Below are 25,451 nucleotides of genomic sequence, written 5' to 3' on the forward strand. Positions count from 1 at the left end.
GTGATGACTAAATTAAATGTGTTGCATTGCATACTGTATGTGAACACTACTGTATGTGGGATTACCTTGTAAATATCCTAGATTTACTCGGTTCATGACATCACTCGCAGTAAGATTAGCAACATCCTCTACAAGACAGAAAATAAAAAGGGGGGAGAATGAAAAGATTAGGCAAGCAGCAAAAATGCAATTGCAGTTTTCAAAAGGGGATGCAAAAATGAACTAACATGCAAACAAATGTGTTTTTTGAATTATTTCATAAATATTAGATAATTTATTATGTAAATATTTACAGTATTTCTGTCTCAATCACCCAATTTAAAATCACCAGTAAATAATTTGTTAAGTATTTAATTCTTCAGTATTTTTTATGCGTCTCTGGCAGTATTACATAATGAGCATTTTCCCTCGACAGGGATTATATGAATGAGTCATCATAATGTTTTGGCATGAGCTATTGTATGGAGGATTATATAGGGAAATATTTTTGGGGGTTTTGCAAAAGAAGGCGAAGGAAGTTGAGGAGAGTGGAAAAGAATGAAAAGAAGTTAGAGGGGAGGAGATGCAGTCTGAGGGGAGGCAAAATGCAGTCTGAGATGAAATGCTTCATTGTACTTCAGTTGTCCATCCATCCATAGGCTACAAGTAACATGAAGGTTAATGCACATTCATAAAGGAGGTTAATGCAGGTACATTATCATACTATGTAGAATAATGTGAATAATGGAGAATAGTCATTGCCATTCCATACAGCACCAATTCCCAAACTATGACAGTTGACTAGGGTTGCAAAATTCTGGGAACTTTTAATAAATTCCCTGGTTTTCCAGAAATCCCGGAATTTTTAAACCCTACAGGTGACACATATAAGACCACCAAACTAAATATGACACAGCACCCTATAATGTCACTCAGTATTACCAGGGTGTCCTGTAACTTTCCGCTCACCGTATCCGACAGTGGGCAAGCCTAGGTGCTTCATGCGGTTCTTGACCAGCTCAGACAGCTCCTGTCTCTCGGAGCGCCGGTACAGGTTGAGGCGCTGCTGGGAGATCCGCTCGGTGCGACTCGGTGGCTTGGTGTTCTTACGGCTCAGACGCCGCGCCCACTGGAGGCTCTTCTTCCTCAGCAACGGATGCTCTGATTGGTCGCTGGTGGTGGAGTTCCGCTGAGCTGTTTTCTCCTTCCACGACTCGCGACGATTGCTTCTCTGGTCGTCACCACCAGTGTTCTCTACGTTGATGGATACTTGAGACTAGGGGAGGGTGAAGGGTTAATACCAAATGAACTGTGTGGACAGTATGAGGATCCAATAGGATGTCCCGGTGACACTTTACATAGAAGCTCTAGATACGCATTTATAATGCATTATGAAGAAGCGCTTGACTGACAGCATTACTGAAGTGCCAAACAAAACACAACGCATACTTTCATTTTGTTGTACTGCAAATATGAGCAGATAATGACAGTCATGTTATGTAAAATGTCAAGACAAGGATGTCATCTTAACTGTAGGTAACTAGGAAGGAGGAGACTTTGACAGACCAACAAACAAAAACACGATGGATGAAATAAAAAAAACTTGCACAGAGTAGCATTGGCAAAAGTAAATATAATGTACTTGACCAAGAATGTTTGTTTGTGAATGGTTGCACCAAATAGTTCAATGACGCATATAAAGCATAATTACAATGATTAGCAGCACAATTATAGCACAAATACACTGAGTGTACATTCCATGACATAGACTGTCAAGGTGAATCCAGGTGAAAGCCATGATCCTTTATTGAGGTCACCTGTTAAATCCACTTCAGTCAATGTAGATGAAGGGGAGGAGACAGGGTTTTTAAGCCTTGAAACAATTGAGACATGGATTGTATATGTGTGCCATTCAGACGGAGAATGGGCAGGACAAAAGATTGAAGTGCCTTTGAACGGGGCATGGTAGTAGGTGCCAGGCACACCGGTTTGAGTGTGTCAGGAATGGCAATGCTGCTGTGTTTTTCACGCTCAACAGTTTCCCGTGTGTATCAAGAATGGCCCACCACCCAAAGGACATCCAGGCAACGGCTGGCCAGTAGTCGGAAACGGGTACTTGATGAAAGAGGACAAAGAAGGCTGAGACAAATTGTGCAGAGCAACATACAGTTAGTCAACTGACGGTCCAGTACAACATTGGTGCCCAAAGACCCATAAAAGAATGCACAACTCATAGTACCTTGACATGAATGGGGTATGGCAGTCGACGACCTTACAGAGTTCCACTTCTTTCAGCAAAAAAAAACAAGAAATTGCGGTTGCCGTGTGCTAAGGAACGAAAACACTGGACACTGGAGAATTGGAAAAACATGCCTGGTCTGATGAATCCCGGTTCCTGCTGCTTCACGCTGATGGGAGGACTAGGGTATGGAGAAAACCACATGAGTACATGCATCCATCATGCAGCATGTCAACATTGCAGGCTGGTGGTGATGGTGTGGGGAGAATTCTCATGGCACACAATGGTCCTCTTGAAGGAAGTGCCGCAACATTTGAATTCCACATGATATCTGAACATCATTGCCAATAAGTTGCATTCCTTCATAGCAGCACTGTACCCATCTGCAAATGTATTTTTTTCAGCAGGAAAATGCCCCATGCCACAAGGCTAGGATTGTCCAGGAATGGTTCCACGAACATGACAGTGAATTCAGCTTACTACAGGGGCCTGCCCAGTCACCAGATCTCAATCCACATGAGCATCTGTGGGATGAGATGGAACAATCTATTCGGAGTAGAGATCCACTACCAGCTAACTTGGAATCAATATGGAACAGCATCCCTGTGGAACGCTTTCGACACCTTGTAGAGTCCATGCCCCAACGAACTGAGGCTGTTCTGAGGGCAAAACGGGGTGCAACACAATATTAGGAAGTTGTTCCTATTGTTTTGTACACTCAGAAATCTACTGATGACTCAGAAGTGGCTTTGTTCAAATTATTATTTTTTTAGAATGCATCCTTCTTTCTTTCCATCCTTCTTTCCTTGAGCGAGTCATTTATCATTCAGTGATTTGACCAGCGAAAGCAAGATCACTACCCCTATTGCTCTCATTTACCTCAAGGAAGAAATTAAGAGAAAAAATAAATAGGGGAAGAAAGGAAGGAAGGAAGGAAGGAAGGAAGGAAAGAAAGGAAGGATGCCTCTCTAGAGTATTTGAACAGGGACTGTCTCTATCTTGTCTTACCTCTGAGGAGGAAAACATGTGTGACTCTGTACGGTAGATGCCTATTGGAATCTCTGCACTGGAAGAACACAGTTTTTGAAATAACCTGCCATACGTCCTGATCCACAGGTCCTCCTCTGTCACCTTCATCTGGGAAGGAGGAGGGAGCACATTCAGTATACACATCACATCACACGCACGCACGCACACACACACACACACACACACACACACACAAAAAGGAAGACCCAGTTGTGCGTTGACCTATGATATCTCCCTCCCAGACGAACTCAATGCCTTCTATGCTCGCTTCGAGGTAAACATCAAGTCTTGCATGAGGGCTCCCGCTGTTCTGTATCTTGCTTAAAACTGGTAAGGCTGCAGGACCTGATGGAATACCAGGGCAAATTCTCAGAGCATGCGCAAGCGTGGCAAGAGGTGGCAAGCGTCTTCACCAACATTTCCAACCCTTCCTTGACCTAGTTGAAAAACAAGTCTTAATGACTCCAACCTAAGTGTACGTAAACTTCCAACTTCAACCGTACATATTACCTCAGCCTCCACCATATCCCTGCACATTGATATGGTACTGAACTGACCTTGTATATACAGTTGAAGTCAGAGGTTTACATACAATTAGGTTGGAGTCATTAAAACTCGTTTTTCAACCACTCCACACAATTCTTGTTAACAAACTATTGTTTTGGCAAGTCGGTTAGGACATCTACTTTGTGCATGACATAAGTAATTTTTCCAACAATTGTTTACAGACAGATTATTTCACTTATAATACACTGTATCATATAATACACTGTATAATTCCAGTGGGTCAGAAGTTTACATACACTAAGTTGACTGTGCATTTAAAAGGCTTGGAAAATTCCAGAAAATTATGTCATGGTTTTAGAAGTTTCTGATAGGCTAATAACATCATTTGGGTCAATTGTAGGTGTACCTGTGGATGTATTTCAAGGCCTACCTTCAAACTCAGTGACTCTTTGCTTGACATCATGGGAAAATCAAAAGAAATCAGCCAAGACCTCAGACAAACAATTGTAGACCTCCACAAGTCTGGTTCATCCTTGGGAGCAATTTCCAAATGCCTGAAGGTATCACGTTCATCGGTACAAACAATAGTATGCAAGTATAAACACCATGCGACCACGCAGCTGTCATACCACTCATGAAGGAGATGCGTTCTGTCTCCTAGAGATGAATGTACTTTGGTGCGAAAAGTGCAAATCAATCCCAGAACAGCAGCAAAGGACCCTGTGAAGATGCTGGAGGAAACCGGTACAAAAGTATCTATATCCCACAGTAAAAGATGTCCTATATCGACATAACCTGAAAGGCCGCTAAGCAAGGAAGAAGCCACTGCTCCAAAACCTCCATAAAAAAGCCAGACTACGGTTTGCAACTGGACATGGGGACAAAGATCATACTTTTTGGAGAAATGTCCTCTGGTCTGATGAAACAAAAATAGAACTGTTTGGCCATAATGACCTTCCTTATGTTTGGAGGAAAAAGGGGGAGGCTTGCAAGTCGAAGAACACCATCCCAACCGTGAAGCATGGGGGTGGCAGCATCATGATGTGGGGGTGCTTTGCTGCAGGAGGGACTGGTGCACTTCACAAAATAGATGGCATCATGAGGGAGGAAAATGATGTGGATATATTGAAGCAACATCTCAAGACATCAGTCAGGAAGTTAAAGCTTGTCTTCCAAATGGACAATGACCCCAAGCATACTTCCAAAGCAGTGGAAAAATGGCTTAAGGACAACAAAGTCAAGGTATTGGAGTGGCAATCACAAAGCGCTGACCTCAATCCTATTGAATCTATTGAATCCTCAATCCAGAACTGAAAAAGCATGTGCGAGCAAGGAGGCCAACAAACCTGACTTAGTTACACCAGCTCTGTCAGGCGGAATGGGCCAAAATTCACCCAACTTATTGTGGGAAGCTTGTAGAAGGCTACCTGAAACATTTGACCCAAGTTAAACAATTTAAAGGCAATGCTACCAAATACTAATTGAGTGTATGTAAACTTCTGACCCACTGGGAATGTGATGAATGAAATAAAAGCTGAAATAAATAACTCTACTATTATTCTGACATTTCACATTCTTAAAATAAAGTGGTGATCTTAACTGACCTAAAACGATGAATTTTTACTAGGATTAAATGTCAGGAATTGTGCAAAACTAAGTTTAAATGTATTTGGCTAAGGTGTATGTAAACTTCCGACTGCAACTGACCTGTTGTTGCTTTTTTTAAAGATCCTATTCTTGACTCTATTTCATACATTTGATATTGAACTCTGCATTGCTGAGGAAGAGCTTGTAAGTAAGCATTTCCTGGTATAGTTTACACCTGTGCATGTGACAAATCAACTTGGATTTCCTTTGAAACACACACACACACCCAAAACAGGTGTGCTGGAAATGTTTATGTTTGTGCTTTTCTAATAACCAACTTCTGTGTTCATGCAAGTGACTGATTGAACGTGCCTGGGATAAATCCTCACTGTAGTATCTGCAATTTGGCAGTACACCCAGACCCTTGTTTGAAGAACAATATCTCACTTTCAAGGTCTCAGCTTGGAGAGAATAAGTCTTGTGAGGTATTGGTCTCCCACATTCATGAACCAGTATTGGTCGGTCACATGAATGAAGCAAACATTAATGCTGAATTAATTATGAATAATGAATATGCTAAATCATGCAAATATTACTTTCTGTGTAAGTATATAAGAGAACTAACGGGACTGTACATGGTGCATTGAGTTGGTTGGAACCTCTCCAGCGTGCTGATAATAAAGAATGATTCATTTAAGATTGACTTGGAGTGTCCCTGTGTAAGAATTTCCACGACACAGATATCCATACTTACTGCACATAGGTAACCAGATCCTGGTGTGGTATCCAGGCCTAGTAAAAGTCTTGCTATGGGTATCATATAGTCCTTTACAAATGACTGTAAAAAAGCAAGAGAATGTATAAACAAACAGGAGGAACCAGCGGCTGAAAACACACTCATGTCTAGTTCCAAAGAAAACACTATTGAGGAGAGGTGAGAAACTACTGAATGATCATTGCGCCCAAAAATACTTTAGCTCTCCCTCTCTCTCCCTTCAAAGACAGTGCAATATCAGATGATTTTCTCAGTAAGGACTGGAGTAAGATTACATCATACGCTGATACGCTCCACACACCCCTGTGAACAGAGTATTCCCTCGAGACACGGATCTAATATCAGTTCTGCGGTTCTCCACCTAATAGTTAAGGGTTAGGATTTAGAGAAGTTAAGATGATCATAGCCTCAGGGAGTGACTCAGTGATCAAACAGTCCACTCTGCTGGCTGAGATAAGGTGAGGTTTCCTAGCTACGTCTCAAATGGGACCCCGGTCAAAAGTAGTGCAGTATATAGGGAATAGGGTACTATTATTTCAATTACATCTGGTAACCCACCTGGTAGAGCAGCGTATCCAGCATACTGATACTGAACACTCTGCCTGCAGCGAACGGCAGGCGGAACATGAAGGCCAAGTTGGAACCCTTATCGCGCTCTATCTGTAGGGGCGAGAGGGGAGGGGCGGGAGAGAGTGCGGGGGGAGGGAGCAGAGGGAGAGTGGGGGTGAGGAGAAGAGGGAGGGGAAAGAGTTAGGAGAGAGAAAGAGAGTGCACGTGAAATGTCACCAGCTGGCTTGCTAACCCAGCCCCAGGGCTCTATATATTCATGTCTGAGTCTGTATAAGAGTGCACCTCCCAGACGACACCCGCTGAAGCCTGAGATCTAAAGATGGAGGAGTGACATGCCCCTGAACTGCTCTGCTCACCTTCTCTAGCTTGGAGAGAGCCAGGGAGTAGCAATCCTTAGCCCTGAACTGCATAAACCTCATGTTGGAGGGGTGGGTCAGCTCGGTGATGATACTGAGACTGGGGAACAGCCTGGACAAAATGGAGAGAGAGAAAGAGATCGAGGTGGAGGAGAGGGGGGGGAGAGGGATGAGGGAGGAAGGGAGAGAGAGTGGTAAGGAGTGGGTGGGAAGAGGGGATGGAGGGAAGAGAGGATGAGGGAGAGAGAGAGGGATGAGGGAGGAAGGGAGAGAGAGTGGTAGGGAGTGGGTGGGAAGAGGGGATGGAGGGAAGAGAGGATGAGGGAGGGAGGGCGAGAAGGAGGGGATGGAGTGAGAGAAATAGAGAGCGAGAGAGAGGGAAGAGGGGGGGGAGCAAGAGGGAAAGAGAGAGAGGGAAGAGGGAAGGAGAGAGAGAAATAGAGAGAGAGAGAGGGGACAGAGATTAAATGCTTTGGGCTCATGGGTAGGACCAAGCTGGCAGTGATGCATAGTTTACATTTTAGGATGTTGAAGAAGAAAACTTTGCAGAGGTTTTCTACCCTGATAGATGCTGTTTAATATAGTTTCACCCAGGGTTTTAATAACTGTAGAGACTTTTCAGGGAAAAGCAACTACAGTGGGTTGCAAAAGTATTCACGCCCCTTGGCATTTTTGTTGCCTTACAACCTCAAAATAAAATGCATTTTTGGGAGGTTTGTATCATTTTTTTTACCTTTATTTAACTAGGCAAGTCAGTTAAGAACAAATTCTTATTTTCAATGATGGCCTAGGAAGAGTGGGTTAACTGCCTGTTCAGGGGCAGAACAACAGATTTTTACCTTGTCAGCTCGGGGATTTGAACTTGCAACCTTCTAGATTCTAAGAATAGTTTTTCTGTCTGTTCCATGCTTGCAAAACAAATGTCCCTCTTGGATAATACAATTGTTGTTCATAATAATGCTTTACTAGACTACAAGTAGTCCACACAATAGTTTACTCAAAATGGAGAGCTAAAACTCTGTGTGCAGTCGATAATTTAACATGCCTCCCATACCATACCTGAACATTGTCTGTACGTTGACGATAGTCTTGGCGTCTGCCATATAGTCCTCCTCAGCACTCATGGTGCTCTCCTTGTCCACCACCACCAGGTTATCAGCATAGATGATGCCACACTGTAGCAGATTGTCCAGGCTGCCACAGAGAGAGCAAAACACAAAAGAACGCATAATGAAGATCTGCCACAAAGAGAACCCAACACACCATATTATGATATTCATGACTTTGAAATTTAGCAGCCTATAAAATAGGCACGTGTAATTGATTTCACTTGATAATTGTAAATCCCTGGGATGTAATAAAATGGTACGTCATATGATATGATATGTGCTTTATTGTGGCCTGTCCGTGCATGACGTCATTTGAATAGAGAAGAGTAATTGTAATTCTGCTAGGAAGGGCATTATGTTTATAATGATTGAGTAATGAACACCTACTTATCTATGGTTCCGCCCATGAAGTAGACCATTGGGAAACAGCAGATGGCTTCTAGGAAGTGGTTGTCAGGCCTGCAAATAGGAAAACGCATATCAATAGGGACAGGACAACTGCAACCACACACAGATTAAATACAGGTAACTGCCAAAAATAAAGTAAAGGATAGGGCATTGGGCCACCACGAGCCACCAGAACAGCTTCAATTAGACTTGCCATAAATTATACAAGTGTCTGGAACTCTATTGGAGGGATGCAACACAGTTCTTTCACAAGAAACTCCATAATTTTTGCTAATGGTTGTGGAAAACACTGTCTCAGGCACCACTCCAGAATCTCCTATAAGTGTTTAATTGGGTTAAGATCTGGTGACTGACACACACACACACACACACACACACACACACACACACACACACACACACACACACACACACACACACACACACACACACACACACACGTATACCCTTTTAAACCCCCTATGCTCCATTGAAACCCCTTTTTAAAAGTCACTGAGATCCCTTCCTCTAGCCATGGTACCAAAAAGATTGGGCAACTGGGCAGTTTTATACATGACACCAATACCCTGACTACACCGCTCGTGAGTGCGAGCGTTGCAAAATAAATGTAGAAATCTATGTTATTCAATTATTGCACCCACACTGCTAGTGCACATCTGCATTACCAAGGGCAAAAAGTCCTTTCTATGGTTATACCCACGTGGGTGATTGAAAGACGAACTGTGTTGCCGGTCGGTGTAGTAATACTATGAAAGTTTAGATGCTAATCACCATATAAGTTCAAAGATGAAAAAGCCTGGAAGGAGGAGAGATGACTAGAAACGATTCGGTTGACCATTTTATGTGTGGATTAATTGTCAGAGTAGAGGACCTTGTGTATTTCAGGTAAAATATCAATTAATGTTTATAACCCAGGACAAATTAGCTAGCAAGTGCAAGCTAGCTAAATTGCCATACGTTTAATTATTTTCGACCTGTCCCCAAATTAATGTAATTGGTTCAGAGTTTGTTTTGATATTTTAACCTGCGTGTCGTGATCGCGCTTGGTGAGTGGGGACTAAATAAATGTATGCACAATTACGCAAATGCGCAGCTGGTTTGGGTTCCGTGTAAGTGTGATGTTAATTGCTTACAACAGGAACCACACCTGTGTGGAAGCACCTGCTTTCAATATATGTTATATCAATCCATTACGCGTTTCCTTTATTTTGGCAGTTACCTGAACATACAAGTGGGAATTTAGACAATTAGAAACCACAGCGAATCATCATAGCAAATCAATTTGCCTTTGGCTGTGCATTGAATTGCATAATGCCCTAAAATGCGTATGTAACAAACATGTATTATGTTAACTGTTTGCTCACTGGATTACAAAATACTGCTTCCTCATAATTACTCAGGATATATGCAATATGGCCAATTAGACTGTTGCCATGATAACCCCTCATACAGTAGGCAGCTTTTAATTAAGTGGCACTTGGCTAGATAAACAGACAGTGTTAGTCTCTCTGCTTCAGACTCCTACCTATCGTTCCGATTTGGTCCTGCCGTACATACCTACACGTACGCTACGGTGTCGTGTCTTTGGAGTCATTAATAGGTGAAGAATTATTTTATCAATTCAATTCTCTGTAATTATTATTACGCGATTAAACTAATCATGTCAATTTAATTAACTAGGAAGTCGGGGCACCACCGAAAATCTTCAGATTACAAAGTTATAATTTTCAGAATATAATTCTTCAGATATTTTAATATCTGATCAATTAGTCTTCTATTAATGAATTATTCTTTACCTCACGTCAGTCTCATCTGAACGTCGTAAATGGTTGATTATCTGCACGAACCCAGCCTTTACTATAAATCATCCACACACCAATTGGCTTAATCATTTATTTACTAACTAATAATCAGAGAAATGCATAAACAAACAAACAGTAGATATTAGTTACTAACAAATGATAGGGAAGATTCCCTAGTGGTTTAAGCCGATATGACGGCTTGGTGGACAAAGGGAAGTGGGTGTGGACTGAGAAAGAAGCGGGAAAGACAAAAGGGATCACTACACACAGTTGATAATTATATTAATTCAAATGCTAATCCTTTGCACATGAACGCTCACTCATTCGGGATTCATTGCAAACAATATATATCTATGCCCATGTGTCGTTGTGATCTTCTCTGTTGGAATCTGGTCCGTCTGCTGGAGAGTCCATCAGAGTTTCGCTTGCTCTCTTTCTGTTACCTTGAAGATCAAAGTCTTTCGTGGTTAGAATGGTTACTTCAGAGTACCATTCGGAAATGTTGTCCTAGAATAGAGGTTTCGGCAGTTATATCTGTATTCTCGTCCCAGGTTTACATAATTTCTAGCTGCAGACTAGTAATTAGTATCTAATATTTGCTCTTATTCTGTAGGGATCGATAGTCTCAGAGTTTAACCATTTCCAGCCATGTAGCCAATGCTCCACGTGGTATGGTTAGGAATTCAATAACTATTCGCAATCACAGCTCACGCTGTGGGTTTGCTCAGTCTTGATACTCAAACCTGTGCCACCTTAGCTTACACCGAGGTATGCGTGGTCTAAACTATTCGCAATCACAGCTCACGCTGTGGGTTTGCTTAGTCTTAAGAGAATTTTCTTAGGAGGGGCTTTTATTCGTAACAGTAGAAGAGGCGGTTCCATGACGCCTGATCATGTCTGTGTTCACGGGGGCAGGCCAATGACTTAGTTAAACTTTAAAGGGAATGCAATTCTCTCACATTAAAGGTTTTACATCACATCATTTCACAAATAGTTCATCTTTACTCATTCATTTGATACAATAATTAGATGCAAGCCTCATAACTGAGGAACCGGTATAAACAGAGTTAGGGTAATGTGGCTGTATTGTCTTTCATGAGGTCACAAACATGAAACAAAATGGACCGGGTCGTAGCTGGCTTCTCCACCGACCGTTTACACATTCTCCAAAATATGGATATGGTTCAATTCTGGAATGTAGTATAATTTGGCGGGAGTTCCTTTGTTCTACTGTGAAACTCTCTCTCTCTCCATACTGCATGGCCAGGAATTTATGACCTGAGATAACAGAACCTGGGTGTAGCAGACAGTGAGAAGCCACGATCTATACCCAGAAAGGGTCACGTCATGACAACGGTCACAAGACGCAGGCCTCCTTATTGTCCCTAGAATTTCTAAGCAAACAGCTGGAGGCAGGGCTTTCTCCTATAGAGCTCCAATTTTATGGAATGGTCTTATTTGACCCTGCTGGTCATCTATGAATGTTTGAACATCTTGGCCATGTACTGTTATAATCTCTACCCGGCAAAGACAAAAGAGGACTGGCCACCTCTCAGAGCCGGGTTCCTCTCTAAGTTTCTTGCTAGGTCCCTGCCTTTCTAGGGAGTTTTTCAGAGCCACCGTGCTTCTACATCTGCATTGCTTGCTGTTTGGGGTTTTAGGCTGGGTTTCTGTATAGCACTTTGTGACATCGGCTGATGTAAAAAGGGCTTTATAAATCAATTTGATTGATTGATATTACCATAGACTAGGCCTGGGCGATAAATCAATTATTATCGAGGTAATTACTTCCCTCAATAACGATATAAAAACGTTTAGAATCATTTTCGAAAATGTCAATATAGAATAATTAGGTGCAGCAGTCCATTTGACCTCTGACACAGCAGGAACGTGTGGAGAAGTGACAATATGCACGTGGAGAGGTATACGCCCACTAAAAAACACTTAGCACCTCGAGTGATGGAGTAGCCACTATTACCCACGAAAAATGAGTGATGTAGGCGAAAACAGTGGCAGTGATAGCCATGGAGAAGGAGCAGCTTCCAACAAAGAAATGATTGATGAAAAAGGGTTAAACTGTTTAAGTTATTTGGAAGTGGTTTGGCGTTTTGAAGTCTGGCAAAGAGCAGAGCAATGTTCGGTGCAAATTGTGCCATAGACAGGTGGCTACCAAGTCTGGTAATACAACAAATCTTTTTTACCATCTGAAGCAAAATCACTCTTTGGAACATGCAGAAAGTTGAGTTTGCGCCACGGTATTGATAAACGCCCCTCAAGCACCAGCCAATTTAGGGATGTTTGCCCGAAGCAGTAAACACTGACAGCGTTTATGCCCCAAGGAGCAAACATTGAAAAGACACAAAGACATCACAAATGCTATTATGCATGCTACCAATTAGCACAATCGAAAAGCAAGGTTTCAAGAGAATTATCAATTTAATTGACCCCAGGTACGTGCTCCCTGGCCGCAAACATTTCTCACAACGCACTGCCTAAACTCTACGCCTAGTGTAGGGAAAAAGTTGAGGAACAGCTCAAGACAGATTTTGCTACTACTACCGATCTGTGGTCTAGTCGCACATCAGAGCCTTATATTAGCCTCACTACCCACAATATTGACAAAGACCGGAATCTTCTAAATAAATGCCTTCAAACATCATACTTTCCCGACTACCACACGGGTGAAGCTATAGCAGAGGGGCTCATTGACGCTCTCGCCTCCTGGGGACAGATAGTGGTGCGAACGTGGTGAAGGCAGCTCAAATCAACAAATGGACCCAACTGCAATGCCTTGGACATAGGTAAGTAACCTTGTCAATTGTGTAAATTGAAGTGATTGGTTAGACGAAACTAAATGTGCATTTTTTTTAAATTAACTGATTAAGTAAAATATTACATTTGTACATAACTAAAGGGTTTATTGTGATTGAACATTTTATTAAAATCTCTTGATTTCTCTTAGAGTGGGTAAAGATAAACGGGTGGATCGAGCAATTTGAGTATGCAAGAAAGTGGTAGGTGCCTTTTCCTATTTGTGGAGAAAGCAGAGAGACCTGGCATTTGCTCAAAAAGAACACAACCTACCCCAGCACAAGTTGGTGACAGAGTCACCTACCAGGTGGGGATCACGTCAAAAGATGGTGCAAAGAGTACTGGAGCAGAAGAAAGCCATTTCACAGGTCTTGTCCAGTGACAGGAAGAACTGGCACTTAGCTCCCACCTATACAGATATAGATGTTCTTGAGTCCATCAACCAGGCATTGACCCCACTCCTAGAATTCACAGATGCTCTGTCTGGTGAGTCTTATCTGAAGCCAGTACTACACCTGTTCAATACAGCGGTCATGAAACCTGATGATGGTGAAACAGAACGATAGTCATGGACTATCTGAATGAGAAATATGATGACCTCCTGGACTTATCCTCGTTGGTCGACCCTCGGTTTAAAACACATTACATCAAAGAGAAGGTGGACCACATAAAAGCAAGAGCTGTCTCAGAGATGGTCAATGAGGGACTTGAAAACACAAGCCCAGCACAGGGAGACATTGCTGCTGCTTCACCACAACTGACAGCTAATTAGAGAAAGTCACTGGGCAGTTTTTTCAAAAAGCCATGCTCCACCACCACAGGTCTTACTGAAATCCAGCTGATAGAAAAGGAATTCAGCTGTTACCTTCCAGTCTCCTGATGCTGACAGTGAAACCAATCCACTGGACTGGTGGAAGATCTACCCAAAAAAAGCATTCCCAAAGTCAGCCACCTGGGAAAGCGCTAACTGCGCATTCCTGTGACCAGCTCCCCCTCAGAGCGTGTTTTTAGCACAGGTGGCAACATAGTGACCTACCATAGGGCAGCTTTAAAGCCAGAGACCGTAGACAGACTTGTCTTTCTTGCTTGTAACACAACAACCCCAACTGTGATGTACCATTAGGCTAACAGTTATAATACATAGACTTGCACTATTTGTTCGTTTTTATTTTATTTCTTGTTCATAACTTGTTTAGGGTCTATAGCTTTAAAAAAGTGGAGTTAACGTTATTTGTGAGTTCTTCTACTGCTGACAATAAATAAGAAAGATTAAAGCCTTCGGTTTGTTCAGACAGGCTTGAGTCTGAAGCAAAAATGACCCTTTTAAACATGATTTTATTAAAATTGTGACAATTATTATTAAAGACAGTGGATAGACTGGTCTTTCTTGCAACTTGTAAGACAACAACTACCCCAACTTCAACTGTGATGTGCCATTAGGCTAACAGTTATAATGCATATTGACTTGCACCATTTTATTGACGTATTTCTTGCTCATGACTTGTAAGGGTTTACAAGTTAAAATGTTATTTGTGAGTTCTACTTCTGACAATAAATAAGAAACATTAAAGCTTTTGGTTTGTTCAGGCATTCTTGAGTCTGAAGCAGAAATGACCCTTTTAAGCATTATTTGATTAATATCGTGATAATTATCGTTATCGAATGAAAAATATATACATCATGATAATTTATTTGCCATATCGCCCAGCCCTACCATAGACTGTATGTTATTACAGAGCAACATGGTTCTCTGTTTATCTACACAAATAAAACTTCGCTGGGGAGTCTTTTGAAGTTATTGTAATGAAATCCCTACTGAATTATTAGTGGCAAAAACATAATACACTTACATGCGCACGCACACACACACGCGCACACACCTGAGTGCTCCCCAGCGCTCCATTAATCCAACAGAGGCACTGCCAGCAATGAATAATGCAGAAATCATTTCTCAACCTGCTTCACTAAAGTTAACCCCAGGCTACTGCTATATAATAACCTCTCTCTCGCTTGGTAACACTTTCTTTTGAAGCTACCATCGGTGTGTAATATATTTTACTGCTATAATTAAGCAATAAGGCCTGAGGAGGTGTGGTACAGCATATGGCCAATATACCACAGCTGGAGTGCCTGGACGCAGCCCTTAGTCATGGTATATTGGCCATATATCACTAACCCCCGAGGGTATGTTTTGTCATACGGTCTGATACACCACGGCTTTCAGCCAATCAGCATTCAAGGCTTGACCCACGAGGTTTATAAGTAGTTTACCAATTGAATGTAATGCATTATGAAAAGAACATACAGTATATATATAAGCAGGAATACTGTGTTATGCATTTATAAAGGCTTTTATAAGATTCCATAAGTCATTACCAATGCTTACAGTCTTAAAATGCACTTTGAGTGTTCTATAAAGCACTATAAATACATTAGAAACAGGTCGTTTTTCAAGGATGTGTTAGCTAAAACCCTTATAAAGAAGCAGAGTGATTTCTTACGGGTAGTCTAGTAGCAATACAATAGGGTTGAGCTCTTTTCTGGGGCGGTAGTAAGCACGTAGAGGGACGATGAAGTTATAAAGGCCGTTCCCTGCCGTCTCCGCGGATACTATGATCAGCTTGTTCTTAAAACCATAGGCCTTGGCATCCTCAAAACTGTTGTGTCTGCAACCCTGGATATGAAAATGAAAAAACATGTTTTTTAATTATGTTTAAAGGTTGTTAATGTCTGTCATGTATGTCAGTTTTATTGGATAAATCTTCAGGCAACTTTTGTTTCCATAAACAAACTATTCCATAAACTATTGTGTTGGCAATATACAATTATATGTTTCTGCTCTATTCTATTATTCAAGGCTACAAAGACTAATTATATTATTCATACAGTCAACATAACAAAGAGGAGCCATACAATTGTTTAGACACAGCACAACACAATAGGATACAATGTAATTGTTTACGGTCCTTGGGATAGGATTATGTGGCTTAACAAGAGAATAAAACCACGTTTGTTTTTGCACAACAGGCCTCCTCGTGTACTTGTCTCCACTCACCTTGTCCAGCCGAAGGCAGCAGAATGAGGCTTTCTGAGGTAGGAGATGGCACAGGGTTGGAGAGCTGCCAATGTATGGGGAGTTGGGAGGGTATCCTTTCACAAAGCTGAGGTAAAATAACAGCAAAAACACACACATGCAGAGAAAGGCTTGAGAAGAAGCAAGAGACCAGAAACTTTAGCAACAAGGCAATCGATTGAATAATCAAATTGTATTCGTCACATGCCTCGTAAACAACTTGGTGCATCCATACTGCTTTTACTGCTGGAGTCTTTGAAACATGCATGTGCCTTCCTCTGACGTCGCCTAGCATAGAGGTCCTGGATGGCAGGGAGATCGGCCCCAGTGATAAACTGGGCCGTACGCTCTACCCTCTGTAGGTGTCCAAACTTTTGAATGGTACTGTATATATATATTCAAAGCTTTGCTGTACTGAAGGCTAGCACAGAGGAGTGATGGATTGCTACATACAGTATTGTGCATATTTTTTCCAAAGGCTTGTCTATCACATGACCATGCAGGGGCACTGTAGAACAAAAAGCTCAATTTTAGTCTCATCTGACCAGAGTACCTTTTTGGGGAGTCTCCCACTTGTCTTTTGGTGAACACCAAATGTGTTTGCTTATTTTTTTTCTTTAAGCAATGGCTTTTTTCTGGCCACTCCTCCGTAAAGCCCAGCTCTGTGGAGTGTATGGCTTAAAGTGGTCCTATGGATAGATACTCCAGTCTCCGCCGTGGAGCTTTGCATCTCCTTCAGGGTTATCTTTGGTCTCTTTGTTGCCGCTCTGGTTAATGCTTTCCTTGCCTGGTCCGTGTGTTTTGCTGGGCGGCCCTCTCTTGGCAAGTTTGCTGTGGTGCCATATTCTTTCCATTTTTTTATAATGGATTTAATGTTACTCCGTGGGATGATCAAAGTTTCAGATATTTTTTTATAGCCCAACCCTGATCTGTACTTCTCCACAACTTTGTCCCTGACCTGTTTGGAGAGCTACTTGGTCTTCATAGTGCCGCTTGCTTGGTGGTGCCCCTTGCTTAGTAGTGTTGCAGACTCTGGGGCCTTTCAGAACAAGTGAAAATATACACATACTGAGATCATGTGACACTTAAATAAAGTCCACCTGTGTGCAATCTAACAAATTATGTGATTTCTGAAGGTAATTGGTTGCACCAGATCTTATTTAGGGGCTTCATCGCGAAGGGGGTGAATATATATATATATATATATACACTGTATATGCACGCACCACTTTTCCGTTTTTTATTTTTGAGAATTGTTTGATACAAGTATTTTTTATTTTTTATTTCACTTCACCAATTTTGACTATTTTGTGTATGTCCATTACATTTAAATTACAGATTGTAATGCAACAAAGTAGGAAAAACGCCAAGGGGGGTGAATACTTTTGCAAGGCACTAAGTGACTGTTGAGAGGGTGTGAGGGGGAAATGCCCATAGGGGGAGTAGCAGGGAGCAGGTAGCTGACTAGTGATGGCTGTTCAGCAGCCTAATGGTCTAAGGGTAGAAACTATCTGCCAGTCTCCAGTTTTTGTCATGATGCTTCTGTACTGCCCACGTATGAGTGATTGAAGCGGGGAGAACAGGGCATGGCTTGGGTGGCTGGGGTCCCTGATGATATTCTTGGCTTTCCTGCGCTACCTGGTCTTGTAGGGGTCCTGTAGGGCAGGCAGTGTGCACCCAATGGTGGATTAGGCTGCACGTATCACCCTCTGAAGCACTTTGCGGTGAGAGGTGGTGAAGTTGCCATACCAGGCTATGATGCAGCCCAACAGTATGCTCTCAATGGTGCTCCTGTAGAACACTCCCGTCTCTCTCTTGTCCTCCATCTCTCTCTTTTCCAGGCAGCAGTACATCCAGCACCACGCAAAGCATGGAAGCTAAACATGCACCATGCATGGAAGGCAGAGAGCATAAAAGAGCCTGGAGGCTAGGAGAGGCTAAATCGTGTATTGGTCTGCGAGAGGAGAGCGTGTAGTGGCCAAGACTGCCCTAAACTGCTGTGTGCTGAGTTGGGTTGTATGGGCTGAGACAAGCACTGTGACATTGCCAGAAGCACAGCCAGACACATGCAATATGTTCTGAGTAGTAGCAGTCTCTTGCCGCAGGGTGTCATGGCAGAGAGTGTTATTTATGTAACTGTGGTCTAAGGGCTCAATGTTATGCACTGAAAAACAGAAAGAAAGGAAGAAAGGCATAGAGAGAGACACAAAAAGAGAGAGAGAAACCAATTAAGAAAATGAACGAACGAAAGAAGGAATCCAGTAGTCTAGCCTACTCTAACACACAGATAGATTGAGACAGGACAAGTTACTCAGATCCTATGATTTATGATTTGAGAAGGAGCCATATCAGGTGGAGAAGCATGCTACCTTTCATTCATCAGACACATCCATCACCCACACGCCACCTCAGTACCTTAAGACATCACCACATAGGTTACTTGTCATTACCTACACATTCCAACTCAATCCTTTCAATCTCACACCTATTACCTTTGTGACATAAAGTCAAATGAGCGTAATCCACAGTCACCCGCTCTAACCCCCATCCATCCCACACACAGTAGGAATTTATTGCAATCCACCAATTTATTCCCGACCCACCAAAATAACTCCTACACCCCTCCCAATCCTCTCCTCCGTGATCGGACACTCACTCTGACACCGACGAGCCCTCCTCGTCTGAGTGGTTGGTCTCGTCCTCTGATTGGTCGCTGAGCAGGTCGCAGGGCAAAATGGAGGAGGAGTCAGCTATCTCCAGGACGGGGGCAATGCTGGGTCGTCTGCTCCCAGCCCCGTTCTCTGTAGGCAGGGTCAGTTTGCTGCAGTCCTCTGGGGGGTCCGCCGGGTTCTGGAGGTCCATGGCGACCGTCCCTGGAAAAGGTGGTAGAATGGACGGTGAGACAATTATATGTATGGGGTGGTGCTGTAAAAAGCCCTAGTGTTAGATAGATGGAATTCATTGTCAATGACATTGTCCATTTATTGATAACTGTTTGAAAAAAAACTTTGGTGATACTTCCTATTAAAACACTACACATAGAGCATTTTAAGCACATGATGTTGTCTAGTGATGATACTCACGATTCTTTTTTTAATTGAAATTAACCCGCACAGCAGCCATGTGTCATTACTTTTGGTTGAATTAGAAATCTTTGTCTTTTGTCCTTCCCCAAAGCGGCACAATCATCCATCAAACTCATATTCCCTCTACATTTCATTTTAGTTTTAGTGGACTTTACAGACTACTTAACAATATCTGGGTCGTTCCACGAAATGGATGCCTTTTTTTACCCCCTTTTTCGTGGTATCCAATTGTCTCATCGCTACACCTCAAATCAAAATCAAACTCCAGTACGGGCTCGGGAGAGACGAAGGTCGAGAGCCATGCGTCCTCTGAAACACAACCCAACCAAGCTACACTGCTTCTTAACACAGGACACATCCAACCCGGAAGCACCAATGTGTCGGAGGAAACACCATACGCCTGGTCAGTGTGCACTGCACCCAGCCCGCCACAGGAGTCGCTAGTGCGCAATGAGACACGCTAGGCCAATTCACCCCATGGACCTCCCAGTCGCGGCCGGCTGCGACAGAGCCTTGTTTCGAACCCAGAGTCTCACTGCGATGCAGTGCCTTAGACCCCCTGCCACACCCGGGAGGCTTTGAAATGGATGCCTTTTGCGTCCCTTTGATATTTTATGTAGAAATTATGCACCAATATTGAATTTCCATTTTTATTTTAAAAGCATGTTATATTAAATGAAGTGCACTTTAATATAGACCTCATTCAATAAGAATTCAATGAATCAAATGGTTTATGTAATTAAAGGCTTGCTAAAGTGCAAAATTAAGCATTTTCAACCCACTTAATCCAAAAAAATGTCTCCAAGTTTCACCATCTATGTAAAGGCCTAGTTATTCTGCTGCTTTGACAAAGTAATTTCAGAATATTATTGTTTATATTCAGATTAGTGATGCATTTACGTCTGTCCTTCATTTTAAAGTATAAACCAATTTACACCTTTAAAATAATGTACCATTCCACCAAGATAAATTATTCACAGCAGGTTACATCCTTTGGGTCTTCTGAACAGCATGGTGGAACGGGAAGTCAGTCTTCTCTCTTTTTTGGTCTATTTATAATGGTTCATTCTAGCAAAACTTCAATTTGATTATATTTTCATTATATGTGGAACATACAGTATGTACAGTTGAAGTCAGAAGTTTACATACACTTAGGTTGGAGTCATTAAAACTGGTTTTTCAACCACTCCCCACATTTCTTGTTAACAAAATATAGTTTTGGCAAGTCAGTTAGGACATCTACTTTGTGCATGACATAAGTAATTTTTCCTACAACTGTTTACAGACAGATTATTTCCCTTATAATTCACTGTATCACAATTCCAGTGGGTCAGAAGTTACATACACTAAGTTGACTGTGCCTTTAAACAGCCTGGGAAATTCCAGAAAATTATGTCATGGCTTTAGAAGTTTCTGATAGGCTAATTGACATCATTTGAGTTAATTGGAGGTGTACCTGTGGATGTAGTTCAAGGCCCACCTTCAAATTCAGTGCCTCTTTGCTTGACATCATGGGAAAATCAAAAGAAATCAGCCAAGAAAAAAAATGTAGACCTCCACAAGTCTGGTTCATCCTTGGGAGCAATTACCACATTCATCTGTACAAACAATAGTAAGCAAGTATAAACACCATGGGACCACGCAGCTGTCATACCACTCAGGAAGGAGACACATTCTGTCCCCGAGAGATGAACGTGCAAATCAATCCCAGAACAACAGCAAAGGACCTTGTGAAGATGCTGAGGGAAACAGGTACAAAAGTATCTATATCCACAGTAAAACGAGTCCTATATCGAGATAACCTGAAAGGCCGCTCAGCAAGGAAGAAGCCACTGCTCCAAAACCGCCATAAAAAAAGCCAGACTACGGTTTGCAACTGCACATGGGAACAAAGATTGTACTTTTGGGAGAAATGTCCACTGCTCTGATGAAACAAAAATATAACTGTTAGGCCATAATGACCATTGTTATATTTGCAGGAAAAATGGGGAGGCTTGCAAGCCGAAGAATACCATCCCAACCATGAAGCACGGTGGTGGCAGAATCATGTTGTGGGGGTGCTTTGCTGCAGGAGGGACCGGGACACTTCACAAAATAGATGGCATCATGAGGGAGGAAAATTATGTGGATATATTGAGGCAACATCTCAAGACATCAGTCAGGAAGTTAAAGCTTGGTCGCAAATGGGTCTTCCAAATGGACAATGACCCAAGCATACTTACAAAGTTGTGGCAAAATGGCTTAAAGACAACAAAGTCATGGTATTGGAGTGGCCATCACAAAGCCTTGACTTCAATCCTGTAGAACATTTGTGGGCAGAACTGAAAAAGTGTGTGTGAGCAAGGAGGCCTACAAACCTGACTCAGTTACACCAGCTCTGTCAGGAGGAATGGGCCAAAATTCACCAAACCTATTGTGGGAAGCTGGTGGAAGGCTACCCGAAACGTTTGACCCAAGTTAAACAATTTAAAGGCAATGCTACCAAATACTAATTGAGTGTATGTAAACCTCTGACCGACTGGGAATGTGATGAAAGAAATAAAAGCTGAAATAAATCATTCCCTCTACTATTATTCTGACATGTCACGTTCTTAAAATAAAGTGGTGATCCTAACTGACCTAAGAAAGGGAATTTTTACTAGGATTAAATGTCAGCAATTTTGAAAAACTAGAGTTGAAATGTATTTGGCTAAGGTGTATGTAAACATCCACTTCAACTGTATAATTTCTTATTTCATTAACACTATGTGGTCACATGCTTTTCACCACATGAGTAGTAATGTCCGATTTTTACCTAAAACTTCAACTCTGTTTTGTCAACTCTGTCAGAGGCCCAACGGCAACTTTATCGGTGTGATATTATGTGAGTTTATTTGTACAAGGGATGCTTAAACAATGAGAAAATTTTGGATTTATCTCAAACATGCTTTTAATAGTGAGGAAGTTACATAAGTGTCCGTAACAGGGTTGACAGACATTGTAGTACAAATGCAGATAAACGGCTCTTAGTTCATAGGATGTTTTATGCCTGAGATAGGAAACAGTGTTTTTATGTAGACTAAACCATCTTTGATGGACTAGACTATCTTTGATGGTTGTACAGTTATCTCAAATAAAACTGTGAAGGACCTTACTCTGCATTACTCTGGACCCTGATCTCTCTTTTGACCAACATATTAAGAATATTTCAAGGACAGCTTATTTCCATCTTCGTAACAGTATAAAAATAAGTTACTTTTTGTCCAAAAAGAACAATCTGGCCTTAAATGGTAATGTACTCATATCTCCACCTGGCACAGCCAGAAGAGGACTGGCCACCCATCAGAGCCTGGTTACTCTCTAGGTTTCTTCCTAGGTTCCTGCCTTTCTAGCGAGTTTTTCCGAGCCATCGTGCTTCTAGATCTGTATTGCTTGCTGTTTGGGGTTTCTGTATAGCACTTTGTGACATCTGCTGATGTAAAAAGGGCTTTATAAATCAATTTGATTGATTGATTGATCTTCCATGCAATTGAATGTTGAAAGGAGATATATTTTAAAGTTAATTTCTTAAAAGTTTGCATGTCCAAAAGGTACCCATTTCATGGAATGACCCATCTACACTGTACCATCCTTCTATAGAATTATAAAGTATCTGTCACAGCTGTGCTATACACAACCTTGACAAAAACAGTTGAATACAAAATGACTTCAATGCCATCACTGAATGGATGGATGCCCTTGAGTTCACTGTCAGCATGGTAAATGACAAGTTCTAAAGCCATCCATTCAGAGCAGATGTGTCCACCTTTGGCATCTCATTTCTGAAAGGCTACAAATGCAGGCCAAACTTTATCTCGTTATAGTGGGGAGTAGCTTCATCACCTGACTTTAGGGTTTTAAAGGCACTATGCTGAAAGTAAAGGAACCCTACAACACATGCAAAACCACATAGATGTGCTTATGTCAAAAGTATATATGGACTGCATTACTGTATGAAAAGTCATCCATTCGTATCACAGACAACATTTTGACAGGACAGTTCATGATTATTTGAAAAACAGAACTAAAACGATGCAAAACGTGCAAAAACCTGTCAAGAAAACGCTGATTAACAGCAAATACATTTTTTACAGAACATATCAAGCTTTAACAATCACACAAAAAATGACCCTACATAATAGATAGCACAATGATGTGGTAGCAACATGCACAAACTTACCATAAAAATTGGCCTGATCAACTTTAACAAGTGAGAATAGGAAAAAAATAAAAAGTCAGCCCAGAAAAGGAAAAAAGCCAATAGAGTCAGAAAGGAACACATGCGTGCCATGTAAGAGAGCACAACCACACAACAACCACCAAACAATCACCACCATGTCTATTCCAGCATACGGGTCATTCCACCAATTTGAAGCCTTTTGAGAAGTGTAATGTTTGATTTCACACAATTTTAACATTCTGTCATAAAGAGCACATGTTCAACTTCATAAAAAAATTTTTTTCCATCTCAAGAGGTTGAATAAATCAATTTAAAAAAATACTATAGTAAGTGTCTATTAAGTTCCAAATAAAGTAACAAGGTTGAACGTAACAGGGTTGATGATTTCTCCTTAAATCATCCATAAATCCCCTTGTGATGGGGGAATGGAAGCTTGTTGTGTGCAACAAAGAGTGGCAAGCTTCACAATAAAAAATGTAAAAATTGGTATAACATTTCTAGCCTGTCTATCTATGGGTAACAGGGTTGACGTGTTATGCTCGACCCGCTCAGTTTTCCACCACAAAACACCAGTAAATGGCCAAAAAGAGTAGAACCAGCTCACCTGCTTGTACTCTATGATTTGACTATTAGATGGTCAATGTTTCTTTAGAAATAAATTTTAAAAAATGTATAGTTTCACCATCTTAAAATAGAATTCAGTTCAAGTTACAGGGTTGACCTTAAAATGAGGGACGAACATAAATAAATCACTAATCATGAAATAAATAATAATCTTCAGAAATTAACTTGTCAAAGCAACAAAATAACTAGGGCTTTACAATGATGGTGACACTTCGATCAATTTTGAGATTAAGTGGGTTACAATCTTCCTGGAAGTGATACAGGGTTGATGGAAGGACATGTCAAAATGCTGAATATTGGCACCTTAGCAAGCCTTTATTCATATAAAAACCTTGGATTAAATTTACTTTGTGCATCTTATCTTTTGTGTCCAACAATCCTTGGTTCCTGTCTGTGTCTGGTCAAGAGAGGAGGGGGAGGGCCCCTCCGAAGGAACATCTGGCAGAACGGCCAGAATACATGTGACCAGATTCTGGAAACTAGACGAATATGACAAGTAACCACTACACAGGAGAGCCGTTTGAGCGTAATTTAAAAACAAAATCAAAATACGTTTTTTTTGGCCAGAAATGCCTTCTCGAACATGTGAACTTTCATGTGCCTTAATAACAAACTTGTATGCCATCTGTAAATACGAATACATTTCATATTTTCCGTATGTTAAATTACGAGCCTTGTTGGTTAAGCCACAGAAAAAGAGGGGCAACCTTCCCACTAGTCATGATTGGCTGAGATAATGAATAGGCTGGACATGCCAAGAGAGGACTTTGGATTGGTCTGCCATATTGAAGGCATCTGTCTATTTGAGCTCGTCAGTCTGTGTTGGTAATCCTGTCAAACGCGGCTTTAATTTTTAAAAATTGTGTAGTGGAGCTGCATAAGTTTTGAAATCAGTGGATTTAGAGTATGATAACTAAAGAGATGGTGAAAACACCCGTCTCCGGATTACATCTTCAAACTAAGGGCAACCCATGGTATGGCATTCCTGACAGAAAGATGCGTCCATGATGCATGTTGATGTATGCTGGTAAGATAGCTAGCTACATATTCATATATTACACATTTTTAATTTTGACAGAAAGTGGTTTCATTTCAAGCTAAAGTGTACTGTTAGCTAGCTAGCTAACACTAGCTGGCTGGCTCCCTAGTTGACGCTATTATTTGTTTCCCAGAGCTGTTTGCTTTTCTAGTTAGAGCCTAATGTTAGCTAGCTAACATTGGACCTGGTTGGTTAGCTCCCAGCACTGTGGCATTGTTGCCATTTTGTTCATTGTTTTTTAACTAGCTAACATTAGCTG

General features: G+C 41.5%; 1 protein-coding gene across 1 annotated transcript in view; it reads right to left on the minus strand.

Annotated features, from left to right (window-relative positions):
• The window catches only part of kcnt1b (potassium sodium-activated channel subfamily T member 1b), a 52,918-nt gene that overhangs the window by 6,531 nt on the left and 20,936 nt on the right, over positions 1-25,451 (minus strand). Inside the window, exons 19-29 of the mRNA XM_065011147.1 lie at positions 18,902-19,118; positions 16,228-16,333; positions 15,674-15,846; positions 8,539-8,610; positions 8,102-8,236; positions 7,043-7,154; positions 6,675-6,776; positions 6,096-6,179; positions 3,227-3,355; positions 949-1,255; positions 66-128 (exon numbers count right to left, since the gene is read on the minus strand). Coding sequence (XP_064867219.1) covers positions 66-128; positions 949-1,255; positions 3,227-3,355; positions 6,096-6,179; positions 6,675-6,776; positions 7,043-7,154; positions 8,102-8,236; positions 8,539-8,610; positions 15,674-15,846; positions 16,228-16,333; positions 18,902-19,118 — 1,500 coding nt within the window. The remainder of the gene's footprint in view (positions 1-65; positions 129-948; positions 1,256-3,226; positions 3,356-6,095; positions 6,180-6,674; positions 6,777-7,042; positions 7,155-8,101; positions 8,237-8,538; positions 8,611-15,673; positions 15,847-16,227; positions 16,334-18,901; positions 19,119-25,451) is intronic.

The sequence above is a fragment of the Oncorhynchus nerka genome, linkage group LG27, assembly GCF_034236695.1.
Source record: "Oncorhynchus nerka isolate Pitt River linkage group LG27, Oner_Uvic_2.0, whole genome shotgun sequence".
Classification (NCBI taxonomy): Eukaryota; Metazoa; Chordata; class Actinopteri; order Salmoniformes; family Salmonidae; genus Oncorhynchus; species Oncorhynchus nerka.